Source organism: Argopecten irradians, chromosome 6 (assembly GCF_041381155.1).
Source record: "Argopecten irradians isolate NY chromosome 6, Ai_NY, whole genome shotgun sequence".
Lineage (NCBI taxonomy): Eukaryota > Metazoa > Mollusca > Bivalvia > Pectinida > Pectinidae > Argopecten > Argopecten irradians.
The window spans coordinates 1,996,795-2,023,076 of NC_091139.1; the positions used below are offsets into that span (position 1 = coordinate 1,996,795).

At 34.5% G+C, this 26,282-nt stretch overlaps 1 protein-coding gene across 1 annotated transcript; it reads right to left on the minus strand.

Annotated features, from left to right (window-relative positions):
- Positions 1–14,524: 14,524 nt before the first annotated feature.
- On the minus strand, positions 14,525–15,691 carry LOC138326232 (histamine H3 receptor-like). The gene has a single exon (XM_069272357.1). The coding sequence runs from the start codon at positions 15,689–15,691 to the stop codon at positions 14,654–14,656; it is 1,038 nt and encodes a 345-aa protein (XP_069128458.1). The 3' UTR covers positions 14,525–14,653.
- Between the last annotated feature and the right edge of the window lie 10,591 nt (positions 15,692–26,282).

Below are 26,282 nucleotides of genomic sequence, written 5' to 3' on the forward strand. Positions count from 1 at the left end.
TAATTTGTAGAGACTTAGATAGTATAATTTGTAGAGACTTAGATAGTACTATAATTTGTAGAGACTTAGATAGTATAATTTGTAGAGACTTAGATAGTACTATAATTTGTAGAGACTTAGATAGTACTATAATTTGTAGAGACTTAGATAGTATAATTTGTAGAGACTTAGATAGTATAATTTGTAGAGACTTAGATAGTATAATTTGTAGAGACTTAGATAGTATAATTTGTAGAGACTTAGATAGTACTATAATTTGTAGAGACTTAGATAGTACTATAATTTGTAGAGACTTAGATAGTACTATAATTTGTAGAGACTTAGATAGTACTATAATTTGTAGAGACTTAGATAGTACTATAATTTGTAGAGACTTAGATAGTATTATAATTTGTAGAGACTTAGATAGTACTATAATTTGTAGAGACTTAGATAGTACTATAATTTGTAGAGACTTAGATAGTATAATTTGTAGAGACTTAGATAGTACTATAATTTGTAGAGACTTAGATAGTACTATAATTTGTAGAGACTTAGATAGTACTATAATTTGTAGAGACTTAGATAGTACTATAATTTGTAGAGACTTAGATAGTACTATAATTTGTAGAGACTTAGATAGTACTATAATTTGAAGAGACTTAGATAGTATAATTTGTAGAGACTTAGATAGTATAATTTGTAGAGACTTAGATAGTACTATAATTTGTAGAGACTTAGATAGTACTATAATTTGTAGAGACTTAGATAGTACTATAATTTGTAGAGACTTAGATAGTACTATAATTTGTAGAGACTTAGATATTACTATAATTTGTAGAGACTTAGATAGTACTATAATTTGTAGAGACTTAGATAGTACTATAATTTGTAGAGACTTAGATAGTATAATTTGTAGAGACTTAGATAGTACTATAATTTGTAGAGACTTAGATAGTATAATTTGTAGAGACTTAGATAGTACTATAATTTGTAGAGACTTAGATAGTACTATAACTCCTGTTTCTCACAGAACGAGTTACGTCTCTTTGTATATACTGTTGTCACAAAACACCAAATCCATGTAAAGAGTACACTGTACACGAATATCGAAATAAAACCAAAACCACCTTAAGAACAATCAAAGTCGAGTAAATATTAAGCATTATATGATTGGTGTTTTTGCTGTATTTTGATTGGCAGCCACAGTTCTCAGAATTCATCTAGTCCGCTAAACCTGCCTATATTATTATGCTTTTTTTATTTCATTTTTTGCCTAATATATTAGGATAAAAAAAGCCTTACAATATAGGCAAAAAAAAAAAAAGCCTTACAATATAGGCAGGTTTAGTGGACTAGTATTCATCAACTGCGATATCAACCCCGAAATCGTCGACGAAAAGCACGTGAACCTGTGTCAAAAATAGATTGAGAAAAACTACCTTTAATTTTGATATCATAGTCACTTTTGACGTCGAGTCGTACCCAAATCAATGGCGTTGGGAAAAACTATTGTGACATCATTATCAAAGTCGGCAACATAAATGGTGGAAAGCAGCTAGTTTACTGCGATCAACTGCGAACTTCAATTTATGGAAAAAGCTCAAGAATGCCAGACGGGCAGTTCTACCAGTCTAAAACATTAGCAAGAAGCATTTGGACATTTAACATATACTACGTGTAATGGATAAACTACTTTTGTAAAGAGAAGATTTTCAAACATCATCCTGTTTATTGTAGTAAAGTGGTTTTGAATAGCCGGGGTAATATCCTGTAAATACAGTTATCTACCTCGAAAATGATATACCCCTCGAGTTGATAGCTCACCGTATCTACCTGAAAATAGGCCGATAATTGTATAGTATCATTTTAAAAAGCAGGTTGATTGTTTACAATTCTTTTATTATATAAGGTTTTCAATAATCTACTGATCGGGTATTTACCAGGAAAACAATTATGAGAAAGATGAAAAAGATACAGAAAAGTGCAATGGGATTTCCGTTTTAATATGATATAGTGTCTCATGTTAATTCAACATATAATATTCTTTGATATGTCGTGAATGATATGGAACGTAACAAGAGATCCCAGAGGGATCTTGGCGCCCACCAAAGAATGATCTATATCTGGCAAAGGAAAGATGGATCTTTTCTCTACTTTTTAAACTTTTTCACACATACTACATATAAAATTTGAGACAGATCGCTTCAGTACCTTTTGAGAAATAGTGGTAACAAACTTCAACTATCAAAATCCAAGATGACTCCTTGGCGGCCATCTTGTTGATCAATCGGTCCCAAATCACAATATTCACAACTAGGGCCCTAGGGAAACCTACATGTGAAATTTGAGAAAGATCCATTCAAAACTTTCAGAGAAATAGCGATAACAAACTTTGAATATAAAAATCCAAGATGGCTGCCTGGCAGCAATTTTGTTGACCGATCGGTCCCAAATCACAATATGCACAACTAGGGCCCTAGGGGAACCTACATATGAAATTTGAGACAGATCCCTTCAGTACTATCTGAGAAATAGCCATAACAAACTTTAACTATCAAAATCCAAGGTGGCGGCCTGGCGGCCATCTTGTTCACCGATTGGTCCAAAAATGCAATTCGCACATCAAGGGCCCTAGGGGAACCTACATATTAAATTTGAGAAAGATCCCTTCAGCACTTTTTGAGAAATGGGGATATCAAACCTTAACTATCAAAATCCAAGATGGCCGCCTGGCGGCCATCTTGTTTTTCCTATCAGCCTCAAAATCTGTATGGCACAAATAGGGACCAAGGGTAACATCCATGTGAAGTTTGAACAAAATTCCTTCAGCAGTTCTCAAGAAATATTGATAACAAACTTCAACTGCCAAAATCAAAGATGGCTGCCGGGCGGCCATCTTGTTTTTCCGATCAGCTGCAAAATCTGAATGGCACAACTAGGGACCAAGGGTACCCTCCATGTGAAGTTTGAACAAAATCCCTTCAGTAGTTCTCTAGAAATATCGATAACAAACTTCAACTGCCAAAATCAAAGATGGCTGCCTGGCGGCCATCTTGTTTTTCCGATCAGCCTCAAAATCTGTATGGCACAACTAGGGACCAAGGGGACCCTCCATGTGAAGTTTGAACAAAATCCCTGCAGCAGTTTTTAAGAAATAGTGATAACAAGCATTGTTTACGGACGGACGACGGACGGCGGACCACGGACGCAGGGCGATTTGAATAGCCCACCATCATCAGATGGTGGGCTAAAATATACCAAAATATATCCAAAATTACAAGCCAATATTTGAGAACAGCTGTTAATGATTCTACTGGCGAGACTCTGTATGTAGCCATTATTCCATGCCAAAATACAGGATATGAGCTCAGGTGTGAACAGTCTCCCGTATGAAGATGTGAATTCCTCATTGAACAACAAGCTGTTCCACGCCTGGGATGATTCTGTGGTTTGCACCTGTTCCATATATACACCAAGATGAGCGATTGATTATTCATTGCCGTCACTATGTAACCCCGTTTTAGTATTATTATTTACGGTAGATTACTGATTTATTCATGTTGCTACTTTTGCGGTTTATAACAATGTTATTTGTTTCCTTTCACTTTTTAGTCTCTTCAAGTTAGTCTACACTATATGATGCCTGTGTTGATTTGTATATCTGTAAAACCAGTTATTTTACTCACCCTTTCCTATAACGTACGCTGTAATTTATCTGTTTTACAGGGTTCCTCTCTAATACACTATCATGTCTTTACTAATGTCCATTTGTTTGTGTCCACATTGAAAGGGTTTTCACTTCAAATACTTAATTGACTTATTTTTACATATATTTGCATTTTGTTTTTACACACCCCCACCACACACATACAGTAAAATTTGTTTCGTTTCGTTGACTGCAATGGTATACAGGCTCGCTTACTTTTAATTCGTGTACTGTGATATCAATGTTACATACTAGAAAATGTATAATCTTTCTGTAATTTCTGCCATAATATTTATGTATGTCATAGATTTCCTGTTAACATACCATACAACATAAATAAAGAATCTCGTATGGGCGTTAGTAGACACTACAATGTCTAGCTCTAAGGAGCAATGCGACTAGATCTAAATCAACTACATCTATACATAGTTAAACAACAAGATTAAAAATAAAGAAAGAACAGAAAACGACCTCTATTACTGATTTTCCCCAATTTTGTACAATTACTTATGATGACATATTAAAACACCGTATAAACATGATGTCTACCAATAATGGTAATGTTAGAGGCGAAACTGAAATTGAAGATGAATGAGCGATATGTAATAGTAACACAAATAGAGAAATAGGTGATAAAACAATGAATTATGTTTAACATTTATTTCATTATGATTATGATACATTGTGTTGTTTCTGAAAATAAAACAATAAAAAGCTGTTTGTACAATTACACTCTTTCTTGAATTACTCGTATACTAGTAGTTTGCGTAAAGTTTTCATTCAAACGACTCCTTCTCAATAACCGAAAGGCCGAGGGTACTAATGTAGCATGCTGGGATGAAGTAGCATGCTAGGATGAAGAGCTACCAAGTTTGTTCAAATGAATGACCCTGACTTTCATTCAAGGTCACAGGGGTCAAAAAAGCCAAAATCTTTAAACGACTTCTTCTCAAGAACCAGAAGGCCCAGGGTACTGATATTGGGCCTGCAGCATGCTGGGACGAAGGGCTACCAAGTTTGTTCAAATGAATGACCTTGACCTTCATTTAAGGTCATAGGGGTCAAATAGGCTAAAATCCTTTAAAAACTACTTGTGAATAACTAAGGGGCCTAGAGAACTGATATTGGGCCTGTGACATGCTGGGATGAAGGGTTATCAAGTTTGTTCAAATGAATGACATTCAAGGTCATTGGATCAATAGGCTAAAATCTTTAAATAACTTCTCGAGAATCGAAAGGTCTATGATGCTCATATTTGGCCTGCAGCATGCTGGGATGAATGACCTTGACCTTCATTCAAGATTACAGGGGTCAAATTGGCTAAAATCTTTAAATTACATCTTTTTAAGAACCAAAAGGCCCTGTATACTCATATTTGGCTGTCAGCATGCTAGGATGAAGGGCTACCAAGTTTATTGAAATAAATTACATTGACCTTCATTCAAGGTCACAGCGGTCAAATAGGGTAAAATCTTTAAACGACTTCTTTTCAAGAATCGAAAGGCTCAGTGTTCTCACATTTGGTCTTCAACATACTGGGATGAAGGGCATCCAAGTTTGTTCAAATAAATGACGTTGACCTTCATTGAAGGTCATAGGGTCAAATAGGCTAAAATATTTAAACAACTTCGTCTCAAGAACCGAAAGGCCCAGGGTACTGATATTAGGCCTGCAGCATGCTGGGACGAAGGGCTACCAAATTTGTTCAAATGAATGACCTTGACCTTCAATTAAGGTCACATGGGTCAAATAGGCTAAAATCTTTAAATGACTTTTTGTGAATAACGAAGAGGCATACAGGACTGATATTGGGCCTGTGGCATGCTGGGATGAAGGGCTACCATATTTATTTTTTTAATGACATTGATCTTCATTCAAGATCACAGGGGTCAAAATGGGTAAAATCTTTAAACGAATGTGTTGCATCTTACCAATACTCAGTTGACAGTTTAGGTATGGGCCTCTTGTTTATGATTTTCATAGTTTAGTTCCTCGCTCTTTATGATTTGCATTAAACTGAAGACAATATCGTATGTCAAAATTTCGCCCTATTATGGCACATATACTTTTAGTTGGCGAAGATGATCTTCCTTTCAATGTGACCCTGATTTCAACCAATCAATAGCAGAAGTATGAATACGTATACTATGTGTTGACTTTGACCATGATCACTTATAACATATATACTAGAATTTACAGCATCAGGCAATACAACCATTTTGATATGAATAAACCGGATCTGGCATTTTTAATAGAAACAAATAATAGAAATGCCTCGAAACATTTGTTTATCGTTCAACCCCTATCTAATTAAAATACGGATCCTTATAATCACACCTAAATTGAGGGTCTGACAACATTCCATAAGAGGTCATGTTCGGAAGACCTTTATACCACCTGTACTTCAGATCACATGCATTTCTACACATTGCTATACCAATTAAAAACGTCATTTCGTCCCATTTTATAAATAAATTTAGCTTTGTTGTGATATTTTGGCGAGATGACAACATACACGCAAATAATTCTGACAGCTTTTCCAAACTATCTCGTCTCCTAAAATTCACATCAAAGATTGCAATGGTAGCAATTTCGTTGGCCATTTCCAAAGGTCACCCGGACATGACCTCTAAGGAGATGTTGTCAGATCCTCTTATCGAACGTAGTGATAACAAGGATCGGTATTTTAATCAGATTGGTTCAAATTTATGTTGTCAAGAGTAGCGAAGTATTTACTACATTGGCAGAGCTGGTGTAGTATCGCAAATATATCATGTACATTTCGATGTTTTGGACATGTGACACGTCTTATTTTCGTCAGAAAAAATCTAGTTAGAACAAAATATACGATTGGAAAATTTAAACAAATAGAATGAAAATATTTGCGTTTTAAGCGGAATATATGACCACGTCTTTATGGAATCTATTAACGAATCATAACAATGCTAATTAATTGACGTGCTTGTACGGGAACAACGTCAACACCTCGCTATCTGGTGGATACACCTTTTATGCATCACCATTATTCTATGTCTATATCGCTAGTGCTACTCGAAAGCGTCGTAAAATAAGGACAATTAAGCTGTTAGAAGAAGAAACATTATGTTTTAACCTCGGGTTAATGTAAAATGAGTATGGCAGCGCTAGTGTTATGTTTCTTTATCTAATAAATCATTTCCGTGACTTGATATTATTATATATGGGACGACATTATTTTACCTTGGTAGCGCGTGTGAGGAAATATTATACTTCTACGTGACGAATCATGGATACCAAACGGGATGTCATTTTCCTTTAGAATGTTCCTGGGAAGCATTTCTCATATATCTGGGCAATTTATCTATAACCCTGTCGTATTTTTATGAGAAACCTTTTAAGAATAAATGACACAATTTTGAATAGGAATGACTCGTGGTATCCTGTTTTTATTGTGTAAATCATTTTGAATATTGAAAACTCCATCAGCCTTAAAGACTCTCTACACCAAGTAAAACCACTTAACTGCTCCATGATTTGACCCATTTTTACACAAAGAGGAATCTAATCCGGCACAGTTGATGTTTCAGCCCTGTCAACATCGTACACTTATTAATAATACATGTAGCCTAATAATTAATGATCTTCTTTTTCAAACCGTTACATTTAGGTAAGTGAAATAAAATTAATTACTTCAAAAGATTATAAAAATCTAAAAGTAGTTTTGCATGACGACTACGTTTTTTCTTGTATTACTTTGGCACCAATAGCAGCTACACAACGCATCTCTTCTGTACATAATTCCCGGCTGTTCTGTCAAAATATGGAATCTTTAAGAATTGAATTCAAAATAATTTTAATCCACAAGAAATATTTGCCATGTTTAAATACCGTAAAGATATTTCCTTATACCCCTTTCAGATCAGTTCCAATTTGAACAATACTATAATAGATGAAACTAAAATAACAAAAAAGTAATAGGCTTATAATGCAAAATGGTTATTTAAATTGAAGTCTATTATTTTATTAGCTTTCTCCCCCCGACTATTTTTTTCTACTCTTTCAAACAATTTCGATATTTGATAATGTCTATTTAACATGAATAATGACATGCTACAGAATTTGATTTAATTACAAACGTATATAAATAAACGAGATTGATGTCCCCTTGTATATTTTATAATTTAAACATTCTTGATATAACTGTATTCTATACAACAATCTGTTTTCATGGTGACTTAATGTCGCGTATTCGGTATGAGCCACGCATTCACGATGATTCAATTTTGCGAGTTATCACTTATTGAAAGTTATACTGTACTTGTACTTGCAATATGTACTATTTATTTTCGCGGCTTCACTTTCATCGCGAATTTGAATTGTATGCCAAAATGATCCTGCTTACGGAAGTGGCACTGGTCATCAACCAGGACACATTGATTAATATTTGATAACCATCAGTTTGATTAGGTGTGATATCTATATCTTCTGTCTGGGCCCAGTTTCACGCACATTTCATTCAATTTAAGGAATTCCTTAACTGAATTATCCATTACAGAATTTAAGGAAGGCTCCTTAAGATTTTTCCCTTAGCCCCTGTAATGCTTTCCAAGAATTTTATGTTAGTTTGTTTGTTTGATTAATTAACGTCCTATTAACAGCTATGGTCATGTAAGGACGGCCTCCCATGTATGCAGTGATTGCGTGTATGTTGTGCAAGGTGCGTGTTTAGGGAGACTGCGGTATATTCATGTTGTGTCTTCTTGTATAGTGGAACTGTTGCCCTTTTTATAGTGCTATATCACTGAAGCATGCCGCCGAAGACACCAAGCAACACACCCCAACCGGTCACATTATACTGACAACGGGCGAACCAGTCGTCCCACACCTGAATGCTGAGCGCTAAGCAGGAGCAGAAACTACCACTTTTAATAGACTTTGGTGTATCTCGGCCAGGGGACAGAACCCAGAGCCTTCCTCACAGGGGCGAACGCTCAACTCAAGGCCAAAAGTGAGGCGGTGCCAAGGGAGGCATTAGGAAAGATAAAGTCAGTTAGGAAGAAGAGAAAAGATAAGATCCTGAATTTAGTCGCCTTTTACGATCATGCAATGGGGGCAGCAGGTACAATTCTAACGCCCTACCTGCAGTGTTTCCTAAAAGCTGATATCAAGATATTAAGTCTCTGATTAAAGTTAAGGAATGATTGTGAAACGGGGGTCTGTTTTGTGTAATACGTCCAGATATACATGTATAGAGAAAGCTTTCATCAACGAAATGGAAGATATATGCTGCGAATGCGAATATGCTAATACCATTTTAAACGAAAAGTTCAAAAATTGTAAAAAAAAAAATAAAACACAAACATATTGCCTTTTGTGATCACACATATAATCAGTCCGGCTCTGAAATAGGTAGCATCCTTATATTTTACCCTCGTCCCCTTTTTTTGATTGCCTTTTGTGATCACACAAATATAAGCTCAACACTGAAATAGGTATCATCTTAACCCCCTTCACTCCCCTTTTATTCCTCCACTTTCTTCCTATCCCCATCTTAATCTATTTCCTCTGCATTAGTATAGCATAACAGTGGTATTGACACTGTCATTTTTCTTCTTTAGATCCTGTCCATCCAATTATCTCATTTGATGTAATCAATGCATGTCGTGTAAAATATTTTAGTAATTACCATCACCATTGGGTCAGGATTAACTCACTTCTCTATTACTCTACGTATAATACAGTTGGCCTGATCATATTATCGATAAGAACTCCTGTTTTTATGGCTAGAATCGATGATCATCACAAGCTCGTGTGAGCAGGTACCCGACAGCATTACTTGTAACGACCTCTCACTCCGGATGATCTGTTACCAATCAAAAGTTCGATGGTAAATCGATAGCCCCTCATTCGCCCATTGTACATGTATATTGATCATTTCTCTCAGTACTTACCGAAGATCTGTTTCTCTATATAAAACTGAGAGTCTCAATTTCAGATGAAATATACCATTATTGGGTATCAACAAAGGTTTTTTTTGTTCAAATTATTTTCAAAATTGAAAGATGGACTGTATTTTGCATGTGTATTTGTTTTTATATAATGTAACCATATTTTCGATATAACATTTTAGTATAATTTACTGCAAATAAACATCTTATCTTGTAAGAACAAAAAGAAACTGAAATAAGTGCAATCATATCAAGCGCAGAGAGGTATACAACTTGTAGTATGTAAATATTTATTCTTTCTGATATGTAAGTAAACTGCTTTGTTACACAAAGGAAGCGCTGAATCTCTTTTGCCCTATTGTACAACGAGTAAGAAGCATCACACAAGGCAGGGAGAAATAAACTCTCAATAATAGTCTAGGAATCTATCGTCAATTCTTCGCTGATTACTTTAAAGAAAAAAATCACTAACAAATTCATAATGATTGACAGTGTTTAACAGCACTTAAATTTATGTATGTAATGATGAACGATGATTTCCTGGATAGGTCTATACTTGAGTGTTGATTCCCTCCGGTCCTAATCTGACAAAGATTTTGTATGATGGTATCGTCTATGAAACAGACGAAGATTGCTCTTTTTAAACATTTGACGGAACTGCGAAGAGACGGAATTTAACATCTAACATCTAAGCAAACGTTTTGTAAGAGAAAATAACTTTTGTACAATGTTTTATGACACAAACTACCCATCTACTTAAAATTAGACTTGTAATTCCGCTCCATTACGATGTTATACGTTGGTCTCACTTGTATCAAAGCGTAACGTAGAGTATCGCAGTGGAGTGGAATTACAGGTCTGATTTTTATTAGATTGCAAAAACTATATACCGTCATTGACGATCATTACAAATAAAAACTACTACACCACACATGGTTGCAACCAGTTTTATTTGGATGTAATATTACAAAACAAACACAAAAAACATATTTTAAAATATTTTACCGTCAATGTCCCATTTTATAATTAATCAATTTCATTGACCTTTTTAAAAGAACTAGGACACGATAAGTATTATTTCGCTTTCATGGAATTGAGGAAATGCTAGTTCAAATAAATAGATTAATCCATTGATATAAATAAAGCTAGCAACCATGAGTTTAATGCGTCCTAATGGAAAAATGTTAAAAACGATTAGGTAATTGGCAAACTCCTTTGAAAATAAAAATAAAAGGCCCATAATCATATATGTTTGAAAAAATTACATTTGATTAAAGAAGTCTCTTTTTCAAATTAGTAAAATCATTCACACCTTTCGTGCAATGAACGATTGATGATGGAAGCTGAAATAAACGCCAATGGGATAGTTGATAGTCATACCTAACTATCAGGTAAAACTAGGTTTGTGTCAATATACAATCATATGACTAGGTTGTTAAAACATCTAAATCCAATTAGGCAATGTTTTCAGATCACGAGAGCATAGTTGATGACTTTCAGCTGATCAAAAAGATGACAGGATGTTGTAACGCGCGTATAATCAAATTTTGCTTTAAACAGAACATCATTAATTGAAAGAATATTTTTATCTTAGTACATTGTGCAAGCATGCACGAAACAAATTAGCGGATTTAATTTTTTTCTCTATCATTAATTGAGCGTTATAGCGTATTTATTGGTACAAAAAGTAACAAATTAACCATATATGGTAGTGTTGCACCTAATTGTCTTAAACTCTAGTAAATGTATAATTCGAACTTTTGACTGCGATCTGTTAGGTGTTCGATATTGATACGCTTTTCACGTGTCATATTGTAATTACATACAAATGTTTAAGGATGCGTACGTCCTTACAAATTACAAAATCAATATATCTTCGATCATTCGTTGTAAATTGAACGTTTCGATATGGCTCGGCTTGCTTACATTACGTCTGCTACACCAATAAAATCATTCCCGGTCAGGGAACTGATGAGTTCCGAATGAGAGGGATACCCCCCGGCAGATAATTAACCTGTGATGCTAGTAGACTTTACTCAGGCACATAGTGTTAGATGAGGTAATACATCACAGATATTGTCGCCAGCCACAGGTATACACAAGTGAAGCATATACAACATGAAATATTGTTTTAACTAAGACGAAAATGGGTCGATATGAAGTTACATACTTACAGGATTTTAAATATTTACAAACATTGAACAAACTTTATATTGTACTGATGCATACACAAATATATTTCCAATTTCCACTTCTGTTTGCAAGTTCTGAAGTAAATATGGAAAAATCATGAGACTTAAAATAAAAATTTCGAACACTTTGTAGTATTTAAACATGATGTAATAACATGTAAATGTATATAGATATTTAATATTAACAATTTCCTTCCATGAACACGAAAGAGATGTTAAGAATTTCTGAAATGCAGCTCTGAAGATAGTTTGAAACGTACTATTTATAATTTGGATGTCTTTTTAATTCAAAATATGGGTTTTAGATTTCTCATTTTAGAACTAGTCATCATTGCTTTACAAACTTAAAATCTTAAATCAATGTACATGATATTTAAAATTTCGCTGGTTTTTTCACAACATAAAAAGCACACATTTTACTCATTAATCGCACAATTGACATTATCCGTTTAAACAAATTTCTTTAGGGATTTCAGGTTTTTTTTAGCCTTTTTCTTATGACATAACAACCAAAAATCAAGACAAACACATTTTCCTTATAAAATATACTAAACAAATATTTCACTACACTCTGAATATGGACACTTGAGTTAATATCTGTCTTTTTTTTTCTTTAATTGCATCATGAAAACAAATGGATTTGAATAAGATTTTTTTTTAATTTCAGAATACATGTACCATATACCTGATACCTTATATTTCTAATGTAAAGATAACCCAGAAAACTTCTTTTTTCACATTGTATTTTGATCTATGGTGCCCGCCAATGTGACAATGCGAGATGGCAGAATTCAGTTATTATATATGCAGCACTTCAAAACAGCAACGATTTTTATATCCATTTAGTTGTACCATGCATAACTAAAACTTCATACATGGTAATTATTAAAAGACTGATATTCAAAATTAAAAAAAAAATACATGAATATATAAAAAATTAATGGAATGAATAAATAAAAAACAACACATGCGCAATGAAGCAATTTTGTACTTCATGTATTATTAGTACACAGATGAAATCCGCGAAGATAACCTGAAAATCTATTCAGCCCAACATCCATGCTTTATGCATGTTAAACAACCTACGGTCGTAGGCGTGTAACATTCAGTGTAAATAAATATTTAATCCGTTAAAGCATCTTTCGTATTAGGATGTTTTCAATGGTGATATTTGATGAAAGACAACATGCTTTATGCATGTTAAACAACCTACGGTCGTAGGCGTGTAACATTCAGTGTAAATAAATATTTAATCCGTTTAAGTATCTTTCGTATTAGGATGTTTTCAATGGTGATATTTGATGAAAGACACAACATGCTTTATGCATGTTAAACAAACCTCCGGTCGTAGGCGTGTAACATTCAGTGTAAATAAATTTTAATCCGTTAAAGTATCTTTCGTATTAGGATGTTTTCAATGGTGATATTTGATGAAAGACAACGCTGTTCCATTGGAAACCTTGAAAGGACAGAGAAAGAAGTTCTTTAAAGATGCTCCACCGCTGACAAATGGTATTTTTTCACTGTCATAGACAGGAGCAGACGATTTAGTATTTTTCTTCAGTTACAAAAGTTACTTACTTTACACCATTACCACCATTGAAAAGTTAGAGCTTCTAATTTTACTTAAAGTTTAAAATATGAAAAATAATTAATTGCACCCCGGAAAAATTCCGTGGCACTATATCCTATATGGAATGAAGAACTGATTACGCATGCACCAAAGCCGAAATAAATTATTTCATATTATATTTTGTGTTAATTAGGCATATATATACACGATTAAACACCAATTGTTGTTCAAACGATGAATATCATTTATGCTCTGTCGGCGGTGGAGCATCTTTAATATCATTCAATACTTGTGTGTTAAATAGTAAATATAACTACATACAAAACAGTAATTAATTTTAATAAATATCCTAAGGCGGATAATGGTATTACAAAATTTATTTAATTTCAACAATCGTAAACATTTGTGAAGGTTTCCCTAAAAATTGTTGAATATACACACGTGAAAACAAAAGAGAGTCCTATCAAAAAGAGCAGAAATTAGAAATAAAGATTCAATGACTTTTTTCTTTTGAAAGACTTTTTACTTTTGCCAAAGCAATGGGGCTTCATAACATTAGATTAATCACAGGATAAGAAAACATTAAAACATTTTTCTCAATTAGCATATGTGAGGCTCTCTTTAAGACTGTAATATTTTGTGGAACACTCACTGTAAACCATTTTTTGCGAATACTAAATTTCACTATTTCTATTTGATAATATGTTCGCTCAGATTTATTTCGTAGATATGAAAATACCTCCAATATACGCGAGGTTAATATAAGTTCGTGGGAATAAAGTTAAAAAAAATCGTAAAAAGTAAATCGCACACAGAGAAAAGCTGGTGTACACAGAAAAAAGCTGGTGTACAGTGTTGTAACATGATATTAAAATATTACAACACATAGACCGCATGATATCAGAAATAAAGTTGTTTTTTCATAGGTGTTTGGTGTACATGATACAAAAACAAGCATTACATGTATATCGCCAAACATTCTTAAGGAACGGAATTTGGTAGTACAAATACATGTATTCGATATTTTGAAATTTTCTATTTTAATGGAAAAGATATCGACAATTTTTCAATTCAATGGAAAATTTCATCATATCTAAATTAATACAAAAATAAAGTATTTAATGATATAGAAACGTTCCTCTGTAGTAAGCGGTTAAAGGTAGACATGCCATGTAATGTTACATTCCAAACTACATAATTAAAGTTTAGAAAGAAATATTCATAACCCTACGTGTTAATATTTCGATGCATTTGAAATTCGTAGACTTTTAAATTAAGATATTGTATTTACAGCACTTGTACCTGAAGGAGCCACCCTGTTCTTTTTCTTCGTAAGGAGGTTGAAGAACGCTCGTCTGTACCTTGGGTGGAGCAGTGGATAAAGCACTGGGTTAATAGTCGAGTTGATCCATAGTAACCAGAACGTCACCTCGAAAAATACCGGATCCACACAGCCACCGCAGATGGTAGATACCAGTGCTGTGGTTTCAAACGGCATCCAACAGACCCCAAACGTCAGCACCAGGATAAAAAGTGAGCGTGCTGCTTTTCGGTCCTGTTGTAATGTTTTACTACTCGCAGAAGTTCCCCCTTTTGTCTGGTCGGACTTTTCCTGCTGGTTCCCAGTTTGAGTGGCACCCGGACCAGCAGTCGTCAGGAAACGCTTGCCTCTCTGTCTGATGGTCAGGTAAACCAGGACATTGAAGGTGGCTACGGTGATGAACGGGAAAATGAATTCAATCAGAGTGCCGCCAAGTAACATCAAAACGCTTTCGTTGTATGGTAGGAAACAAGCATTTTCTGGAATTATAGGGCCCTGTCCAACTTCCCATAGAGTAATGGCCGGCAGAAAGAAGAGCGCGGGGAGAACCCAAGGGGTAGCCAGCAGGATTGCCAAAAGTTTGTTAGTCCGGTGGGTTCGCGCCCACAATGGATGACCTACCTGTAAGTAGCGATCAAAGCTGATACAGCAGATGTTTAAGGTGGATGCTGCGGGTGTTACATAGTCAAACACCAGCCACAAAAGGCACACTGGGTGTCCAAATGGCCAACTTCCTGTCAACAGTAATGGAGCATACAGCGGTATGCAAATAGATCCGATTATCAAATCAGAAATAGCCAGGTTAACAATGAGACAATCACTGAATTGTCGGACGGTTTTGTCTTTTGCAAAAGTGATGAGAACAATAAGATTTCCTCCCATGGTCAGAATAATCATAATGGCAATTAGAACTGCGATTACAATAACTGCCGGAAGTGACATCCCGGAGGAGTCGTCTGCTTCAGCTTCGTCTGTAATATTTGACGACATTTTGCTGTTCGTGTTTAGTTCCAAGTTATGATGCGTAGATCTGATGGCAGATTAATGCATGTCCGAAGTTTGATAATAAAACTCTCCAGTGGGAATAACACGACGGAAATTTGCACTATGTAACGACATCACATCATACCGACGAGGCTGTATCCAAAAAAAAAAATGCCAATAAGATTTTATTATGGTAAATCGGTAAAGTCTCAATTGCATATATTTGTTTTTACTTTCTATCAAAATAAATATCTCGTTTTCCGACCCAATCAATTGCAATCGATCGTGTTTTATTGTATCAATACGAAACCGTATGTGATGTTCACATTCATATCCCTGGATATAACTGTCATTATGTTAATTCAAACAGTCCGCGATTCTTCCTTTGAGCTTGTGACTAGACCACAGTAATTGTTTCTTTGCCTGAGGTACAAACATCTGAATTAAATCCTCCCGTATTTGTTCTACAGTTGGTCTCAACAGAAAATCGTTTGACCATTAAAGTCCAGCGAACTTGCACAACAAGCTGTCTTTCCCGTGAGTTGTGTCACATCAATGCTAATTAAAGCGGGCTGATTTACCATGTGTTTGGACAAACTGAAAAAAGTCCCGAGTTTTTTTTTGCCATTATGTCACAGATAACCTGTCAATCATGGTTTAACACCGGATGGGCGTGTCTATCCTACCCACAAACTCCACGTGTATACAACGATAGGTACAACATTCCCCAATGATAATCAATACTGTGGTTGTCATGACGACAAAGTAATACTTTGATGTACTGACAACATCACTAAAATGATACGTATTTCATTAGCTTTTCACACAAATGTAAGGGTGCTACAAATTTATTAGCGTTTCCTAGCTACTATTTGTTGTTGTTTTCATTTCGTATAAATGTTGTGGATGTCATTGAAGTCTTCGGTTTTTTTTATCTGAATCATTAAATTATACAAGGTATCCAGCGTTATTCATTAGCTAAAATTCAACCTTTATCAAACGAAAAAAATGGCATTAAAAATTGGACAATGACCGAAAAGAGAACATAAAAATTACTATGACTATAGCTTGCTGTTCACAAATATTGTCTGCAAATGCTTACAATTTGGACTTTTATATACAACATGAATCGAACTTTTACTTTGACTACCAACCATTTACTAGTACATGTAGCTGGATTTTTTCATGGCAAACATTTCAAAATTTCGCGTTTTCACTTAAAATGCAATAACATGTAATAAACTTTCACATAGTTACTTCGCATTTTTACTAATTGATGTATTACGAGACTTTTGGTTTCGGAGAGATCTAGGAACATGTCTACAATGAAAGGGTTTATAGATCAATTCTTCTGGTTTGATGAAGAGTATAGTGGCATATATCTGTATGGAAACGTATATGGAGCTCTACTTGATGTGTTAAATGTCACTTTATCGACATAAATTATGTCGACTTGACAACATTTAACTACATATATCGTCATGTTAATGTCGACTTGTTTATATAATATCACAACTTGTCGTAATTATTAAGTCGTTAACAAGAGATGTCAAGATACAGAAAGTCGATTTAGATGTGATGTCCATTAATTGAAGTCGATAGGGTATATTGATACAGCAATTTATTGTTATATTTAATCGTTGAAAGTTATATCGATAAGGATATATCGACTTGTTGTAGTGAATACGGTATCGTTAAGCATGCGAAGAAAATTTCTAGAAACTGTATTGCTTCCTGTGCCAATTTTGATTTCTTGGTTATCAACATGAATAGACGAAGGGAGATATACTGTAGTTAGACGGATACGTACATAAATTGACCAGAATATGCATTTTCGAATAGAATTATGTCAGTTTGTATACGAGTAGTGCTGGTATGAGGGTTGATAACTTTTGATAGAATTATGACGGTCTGTATAAGAGTGGTTCAGGGCTTGATCACTTTTGTTAACGTGCCGTTTGAACCAGCAAAACACATTATATACATTATGTATACATACATCATGGCAGTGGCATACTATAGCACAACACACACACACATAGAATAACAAACAAAGATATCAATACGGGTAAAATCAACTCCAAGATACTTTAAACTTTTCACAATTTCAATTTCATTACCATTGTAGGTGAAACACTAGCCCAGATACTCTGGCCCTGACACCAGACTTAGACATTATGACAGATAGATGCCTGGTGTAGGGCCAGAGCGCAGTGCTGTATCAAAAGATGGAGCTCGCCGAACTGGTGTTTTTGCAAGTTAATTTACCGACATAACGATCTTCGCCCATTCTTCCATTTAAAATAAAAATAGTACAGTGATCACACATGGCTAATAAAATTAATGCTTTCTATAATTATTATGTACTTTTCTTGGGAAAACATTGTCTTAGGTGCATGTAATTCTTGGATTCTATTAACATCTGACATTTCAGAAACATTATCAACTATATATACAAATTCAGGAATATTTGCAGTTCTTCTATTAAAATATCCAACATGGCAGACACAATTAATATCATTACTGAGGGTAAATAAATCATTTTCGATCTTTTTAAAATAATGTATTGTACATTATTTCGAATTGAGAACAGAACTATTCACTTTGATCCATGGCACATGGCTGGTTTTTAAATGGGATACATATTTTACATATTCGTTTTTAATGTATATGACAATGCCACCAGATTTAGTAACCGACAGTGACTTTCTATGCTTACAAAAAGTGGTATATCCCTCGATGTCTATTAAATCTGTGCCCTTTGTCTTGGATCATGTAATACATATCACAACTTAATGCAACATGTATTCTAGAAATTCTGGACATTTCAATTTACTATTGAAACCATTTACATTAATACTTGAAATTTTGAATGTAGAGTCTTTAGAACATTTTGATGTGTCTCCGTGCACGTGTCACTATACTGATTTAACAAGTGTTCGTCGTCGGATTGGTCAGTAGTGCAACCGGCTTTATAACTGGTGACAAATAAGAAGGAAGAGAAAAGATAGAGAGACAAAGGTGGAGGGGGGGGAGTTAAGTTTCTTTATTACACACGTATGAATATTGTAGTTTAGAAATAATTATCATATGATAAAAACTGAGCTAATGAGACATATTCCAGACATTAAGTCGTAAGTCGGCAACACGATGGCAGAAATATGCCACCATAGGGTAAACCAGTGACACTTGTATATTCCAATGCAGGCATAAACACAAGATATCTTTAGCTATGTGTCAGTTATATCGATATTCGCCCATGCTAATGACATATTTGTAATTCATTAAGAGATACCATTCAATATCGTATATTGTATTCGCATATCTATTGTATTCAGATACCGTCCCAGCAATGGGAGTTTTCAAACAGACGTGACGAGTTTGTGAATAGAAATGTATTCCATAGAAGCCGAGAATTGTGACATAGGAGATTAATCTCTCATAATAGACTAATAATGCCCTCTATATGTCTATATGTTCTCAGACCTAGTTTTATAATCAGATGACGCTAATAAATGATGTTAACAGAACAGAAGCAACGACTAGTTAAAAAATCTCAAATTTACATACCTATGAATATATTATACCGAAATTTCATTTCTGACCATAAGATTGTTTTGATATTCAAGTAATCCCTACAATGTAGATGATGAGGAAATATTATAGGGTATGTTAAACAGGAAGGGGCTGATGAAAGGGTTCCAGAGCAAGGGGGACAAAATACCAAGGTAGCTTAGTGTTCAACCGGAGATCAATGGCCTTTGCTTCTATTTCATGTTATCTTTAATGTCACATTCTGTGATACAGGAAGTTGTTGTCATTTTGAAGATAATTAACATCTTCATACCTATAGAGCAGAGTTTGTAATGGCGATGGTGAAAAGTACTTCTGAGTTACAATAATGATATCGTTAAGAATGCTACGAATAAGAATGTTAAGATCAATACCAGGCAATAGATGAAGTATAGGGAGTTAGAACCAGTCATTATGAAAGCTGTTGACAGGATACTTAATGTTCAACGGATCAACTATTCCAGCAAGGGCTATACCTATACAGTATACAGCGGCGCTTTCAGATCAATCCACAGTGCACACGGTCTATCACCCATAATTTCAAAGAATCGTGCAAAACTATATGACATTCTTAAAATAAGATATTAGGTCAAAGAATTGCTTTAAAGCTCTACAAAGGATTCTACTGAGATTATCAGTGTCGTCGCGTTAATGACTGTTCCTTATAACAGTCTTCCTCACTGCGTTACTTCCGAGAAAACTAACATCGGCTTTATCTGCTATGCTGCAACATCCATTTGCAGCTCTTTGCTGTAATACATATTTCATTGGAATTGAAAAAAAAATACAGTAACAAAATTGTACAAAATGTATTCTATATCAAAATTTTTGTAAGGTTATTGCTAAAGACATTCAATGTATTTTAAATGTTCAATTCTGCAGTTTATTTTTCAGATAGTATTATTAGTAAATTAACAATATAAAGCAATTTATATATTCTGTATATTGATGTTAAGATGAAAGCTCAATCTCATAATATCATTAAACCGAAAGGCGACAAGGTCGAGGGATTACTGTATTTGTGTACAAGATTATTCATTAACGTTGCATATTGTGTAACAAGACAAACTTTTATCCATCACAAAAAAAAAAAAAAAACAAAAAAAAAAAAAACAACAAAAAAAAAACCAGTGGCAGCGATAGGATACGAATTCAAATTACAATTTGAATCAAAGTACTGTAAGTACTGTACTGAAAACCATTAATGTTCAAAGAAGGCAAATATGTCATTAGTACCACTTTAGGGGGTGTATATTCTTGCAAGTCTCATATATCTAATTAATTTTTTAATAAATTGTTAAGTTAAGATTGCAGACAATCATTCCTCCTCATATCAAATGATGAATTTAAAATTTTTGAGAAAATGATAGAAAATTCTTTTTGATTTGAACTTTGAACCTTTCTTGAATTCAACAGTTTCAACAAATATTTACAGTCAGTGTCATGACCTTTTCTATAAATTATAGACCCAGGAAATAAGATAGATTTTCTCAATAAGTTCAATTTGTTTAAAAATGAAATTAGACAGGAGCAGAATAAATAGACATTTCAACAACATTATGTGATTATTTTATGGAGATCATGATCATATTTTTCCATTGTGTGCTAAAACTTCACACAGTGCCTACCTAACGGTAGGTCTATGTTTTGGCAGACACTTGTCGTATAAACTTCTAGGGTTCAACCGCTCACTTGCATTGCACTTCATCATAGATTGTGTTAGAATCATTTAACTATTAATTTCAGTTGCAATAGCTGATAATTTTTGTGTTTTTTCTTCATTACATGCTTTCAATATTGAACGATGTCAACACTTTCTGCCATCTTTGCTATCTTCTGAAAATCCTTATCTGCTCGGCGTTTGAATCAAACAGAAAACTATAATCATCACTACAAAGCATGTAATCGATGTGAGTTCATGGAAACCACAACCCGCGAGATACGCAACCATGCTAGGCCAAATTAGGATATGTACGTAATTTATCAATTAACAGTAATAGATCTCCTGTGGTGTGTGCATTGACCCATGTGTTAAAGGCCAGTCCAGGTAAAATCTGGGGGCTCACCAAGGGATATTTTACGATGACGCAACCGATTGTTAATGATGGCGCTGAACTTTTAACGATGGCGCTGCATACTTTAACGATGGCGGCCCGCCATCATAAAACAGGCCATGGTGAACACTGATAATCTTTGAATAATCGTCTGAATAACAAAATAAAGAAAAATTTTGTAGTTATGATTATTTGTTTATTAATCTTGAGGACAAGGCCATGGAGACCTACAACTAATTATATATATATAATGTGCAGTAAAATGACTTTCATCTATTGATGGCATTTTTACAAAGTTCATGGCTTATGCTGCAAATGTTGTTTACAGATCTCATTTATTAGGACCTGTGTGCAATGTATATAATATACAAGTATTTTTTGATGAACTGTGAGTTACAGATCTATTACAGGAGGAAAGGATAAAAGGCAAATAATCAAATAGTATTCAAGAAAAGAAATTAAATGACACTGACAAAAACTAAGGGTTGAATGTCCATTTAAAGAATTGGTAACTGCATCAAAATCAAAATTGAATTGTGTTGAATTATGTTTATTCAAAAATACTTTAATACAAACATGAAATAACATCACAATACATTATTTTTTTCAAGTACTCTTCTGTGATACACACAATGCATACAGGCATATTAATAAGTAATGAGCAGTTTTTGATACTTTGCTGCAATATTAAAGAAAAGTCATATCAAAGTAAGATTCAGTACGTTATTGTCTTTATATAATGCATAAAATGGACACTGAGAATTCTTAACAGCATATTAAAACAACCATTCTCAAATACAATGTGGTATTTGTATACAATGCAAACAACTTGTTCCCAGCCTAATTAACCGTCCAGATTACAAATTTCCGGACGGCCGAATTTAGTGCTCCCTAGTCAATTTTAACCCCCCATTTTCGCCGACTGAAATTTTCTAAAAATGCTTATTTGAAATGAAACTTGGTCCTCCTGCATATTTTTCGTACTTCATTCCAGAAAATTTTACGCTGCGCGGCGCATTTCCTAAAACGTTCAAGCACAAAATGTCAAAACCTTAAATAGTAAAAATTCAATACACACGAACTAGATTAAAAATGTCCATCAAGGTATTCTATGTACTATTTAAAAAAATGTCTCTTAAAAGATCAATTTGTTTATGTCTTAGCGAAATAATTCTTTCATTTTTTATGTTACACAACCATGTGCCGATGGTGTGAAGCTGCTGTATTCAGATCGAGTAGGTTGCATAATGTTATGACGACACAATTATCATTTCTAAATGCAGGTAGTTTTAAATCGAAAAATTGCCATGCTTTATAATCATTAAAATGCATCGTAAAACTCATCTCAGCCATTCTAAATCGTATTTTTTCCCGCGGGAGAGCCCCGAACCCCCTAACACCAAATTCTCGCGGCTTTGGGCGCTCGCAAATTCATCAAAATGCATCGTAAAACTCATCTAAGCCATTTTAAATCGTAATTTTTTTTCCGGGGAGACCCCCGGACACCCCCAAACACCAAAATCTCGCGCTTTCGGGCGCTCGCAAATTCATCAAAACTCATTTAAGCTATTCTAAATCGTAATATTTTTCCGGGGGAGGCCCCGGACCCCTAAAACAACAAAATCTTGCGCCTTCGGCGCTCACACGCTAATTTGGCCAATTTGCGTATCTTTAATTTCCTTTTAGCGACCCCACTGTCTATAAATGTGTACAAGGATTAAATTTAATGATATATGAAAAATGTACATAAAGCATATTTGGTTGGGAGTTGGAATTAATCTCCTCCTGTAGGTGCGGCGGGGGGTGGGGGTGGGGGGGGTTGGTTACAAGATATTGAGGACCTTTGCTCCCCATTATGTTTCATCTTCCTACGCCACTGACATTGAAATACCTTTAATGTCCATATGAAAGACTTCTTCTCTTAATCTAAGACCAGGATCTTTATGGGATGGGGATTCAAAATTATACAAATGGTGTGGCTGACCTCCTTGGGTCCGGACCCCCCGTTTATAAAAAAAATTGTTCCACATCACTCCAAGGAAGCTTTAGACAGGATTAAAACTTTTCTTCATTCCTACAGAAGAAAATGGATTTAAATGAATTTGCGATATTTCCACTACTAGTCCTCGCCACTCAGGCCTCCTGGGGGCCAGGGCCACCGTTCTCTCAAGGAAGCTTCAGCCGAAATTTCGTCAAAATTTGTTAAGCCATTCATGACAAGTAGAGAATTTTGTGAAAAAGTTGACAGACGAAGGATTGACGACGGAAACCGGAGGACAGGTGAGCTTTATTAATGTCTATCCAAGCGTGGTGTTGCATGAAACTCGGGTTTGGTTTCTAGTTTCGTATAAGGTTCAACGAAACTCAGGTTTGTATGTCAGCATCGTTTCAAAACTCTACGCTATAGAGATTTCCACTGTCTATTGTTGATAAATGCTTCAATTACAATTAATTGATTACATTTGTAATTACACATCTTATCATAAGTATAATTAATAATAAACAGAACCCCGCTCGTTGATCAAGGATGTAAGCTTGAGGTTAAACGGAACTCGGGTCTAGTTCCGAGTTACATTTAAGCTTAAATGGAACTGTGGTATGGGTGTTAGATCTGTTTCAGAAAAATACATTATGTGCTACAGCAATTAATTCTGAGTTGTATCGTTGCAGAAAGCTCAGAGTTCGATTCCAATATAACATATGTAATTAAACATGCAATTAGAGGTAGGAAACCTATTAAACTCGACTCGACTCGTTGCTAAATATTCGTATTAAACGGAACTCGGGTCTGGTTCCAAGTTCCGTTTAAGCTTAAACGGAACTCGGAACTGGAAGTAGATCGAAAACTAAATTAAAGTGGATTTAGCAATCCATGAAAAAGACAACAGGCAACATTTCTATTATGTCCAAAGCACATTGGCTGCTTTTATCTAAAATGATAGAACATTTCCTTATATGGAACTCGGAACTGGTTCCGAGATCCGTTTTACTTAAACGGAACTCGGAAATAGGAGTTGATCGAAAACTAAATTAAAGTGGATTCATCACTAGTAACTTATGAAAAAAGACAACAGGCAACATTTCTCATATGTCTTAGGCATATAAATGATTTTATCTAAAATGATAGAGAATTGCCTTAAACGGAACTCGGAACTGGTTTCGAGTTCCGTTTTTCTTAAACGGAACTCGGGTATGGGAGTTGATCGAAAACTAAATTAAAGTGGATTTACCAATATCAATCCATCAAAAAAGCCAACAGGCAACATTTCTAATATGTTCAAAGCACATTGACAACTTTTATCTAAAATGATAGAGAATTTTCTTAAACGGAACTCGGAACTGGAACCAACTTCAGCCTCACCCCTCTCGGGACGTTGTACATCTATATATGGATTTCGCCGTTACTATTCAGACATATACATCTGCGGACTTTTTATAGCCGGCCAATGAGATTGCAGCCGAAGCCTCGCTCATGCATATTTTACCGGCCACGAAGCCAGTATGAGTTTTTAATTAGATGATCTTCAAGGTGTTTGTCATAATGGGGCTTTATCGTAACTAATTCTCAGATCCCTGTGGGTTTGATAACAAGGTACATGTAGCAAGTCTATGTAGTGTTAATCTGAAAAAAACTAACCAGATATTTCCCCGGCTATTTGATTTCGTGATTTATTGTTAAATAAAACGTTTTTGTGACGATTTATTTTCCCGAATTCTACCATCACCCCTACAACTTAAAACTATGGCTAGACTCACAGGGACTAGTAACGTAGATTGTGAGAAAGTCTGCCGTGTACACATGTGTATATATACTATATACATACATGTAAAAGGACTCATAATCTACGATATAGTCCCTGTGACTAGACATTCTAAAATATGGCTACTTGGGAGTTACACGTAGTCTACGAACCTCAACCGGTAGCAAGATTTTTTTTATTCGAGGGACAACCTGATTAATTTAAGATTTTTTTTCCCTACGAGGGATAAGTCTTACATGCATTTACTTGTATGGACTTAACAAGTATACTGCTAGGTTTCCATGGTTACCTTAGAAACCACTAAACCGTTTAGAACACCAAAATTTACAGTCCTAATCATTATAACGTTAGAACGAAATAAAAGCCAATGTCTCACTTCAGTACCATATTATACGAGTAACATACTCATTTGATCGCCGACTTTTCTTGCGACCGGTCGGCTAATTGTTTTCAGTAATTTAATACAGGCATAATGAATCGGCGATCAGCTGTAACCTAATTTAGAGGTGTCATCATAATCATGCTATACCGGTATTTTTATTTTATTTTTTTTTCGAAAAGAAGTAAAAAATATTCGATTGAATAGGATAATCGTAGAAATCAGAATGATCGACAGCAACTGGGCGAAACATTATGACTCCTACAAACTGTCCAAATATTCAGTGACATTAAGAACAAATTGTAACTTCTAATACCATTTGTTTCTCGACTTACGATTACCAGTATGTACAAACAATATTGTTTTGTTTTTATTTTAACAAATACATTTTTAATCACAAATAAGCCAAAGTTTTTTTTATCATTTACATTTTATTGATTTTCATTATGACATGACATTACACACATAATAGACAATACACAATTTATCATTTCATAGTTGAATATGAGTTATCACTTAAAGTGCATACAATCTTATTTTGAATTATGCGTGCATGGTAAGTTGTCATTTATCATATATAACATGTACTATTTCTCAATGAAGATACCACAATACAAATTTAAGACAATCATGAAAATAGAAGCAAATAAGGAGCTTTGACACCAAAAATGTACAGACAAATTTTGTTTCTTTTTGAAAATTGAATGCAAGGTTGGTATGTATATAATGATAATAAATAAAGAACATTCCTTACGTACGGAAAAATACATATATGTATGTATTTATTGCGGAATAAACATTAAAAAGATGATGCCTTAGTTGTCCTTTTA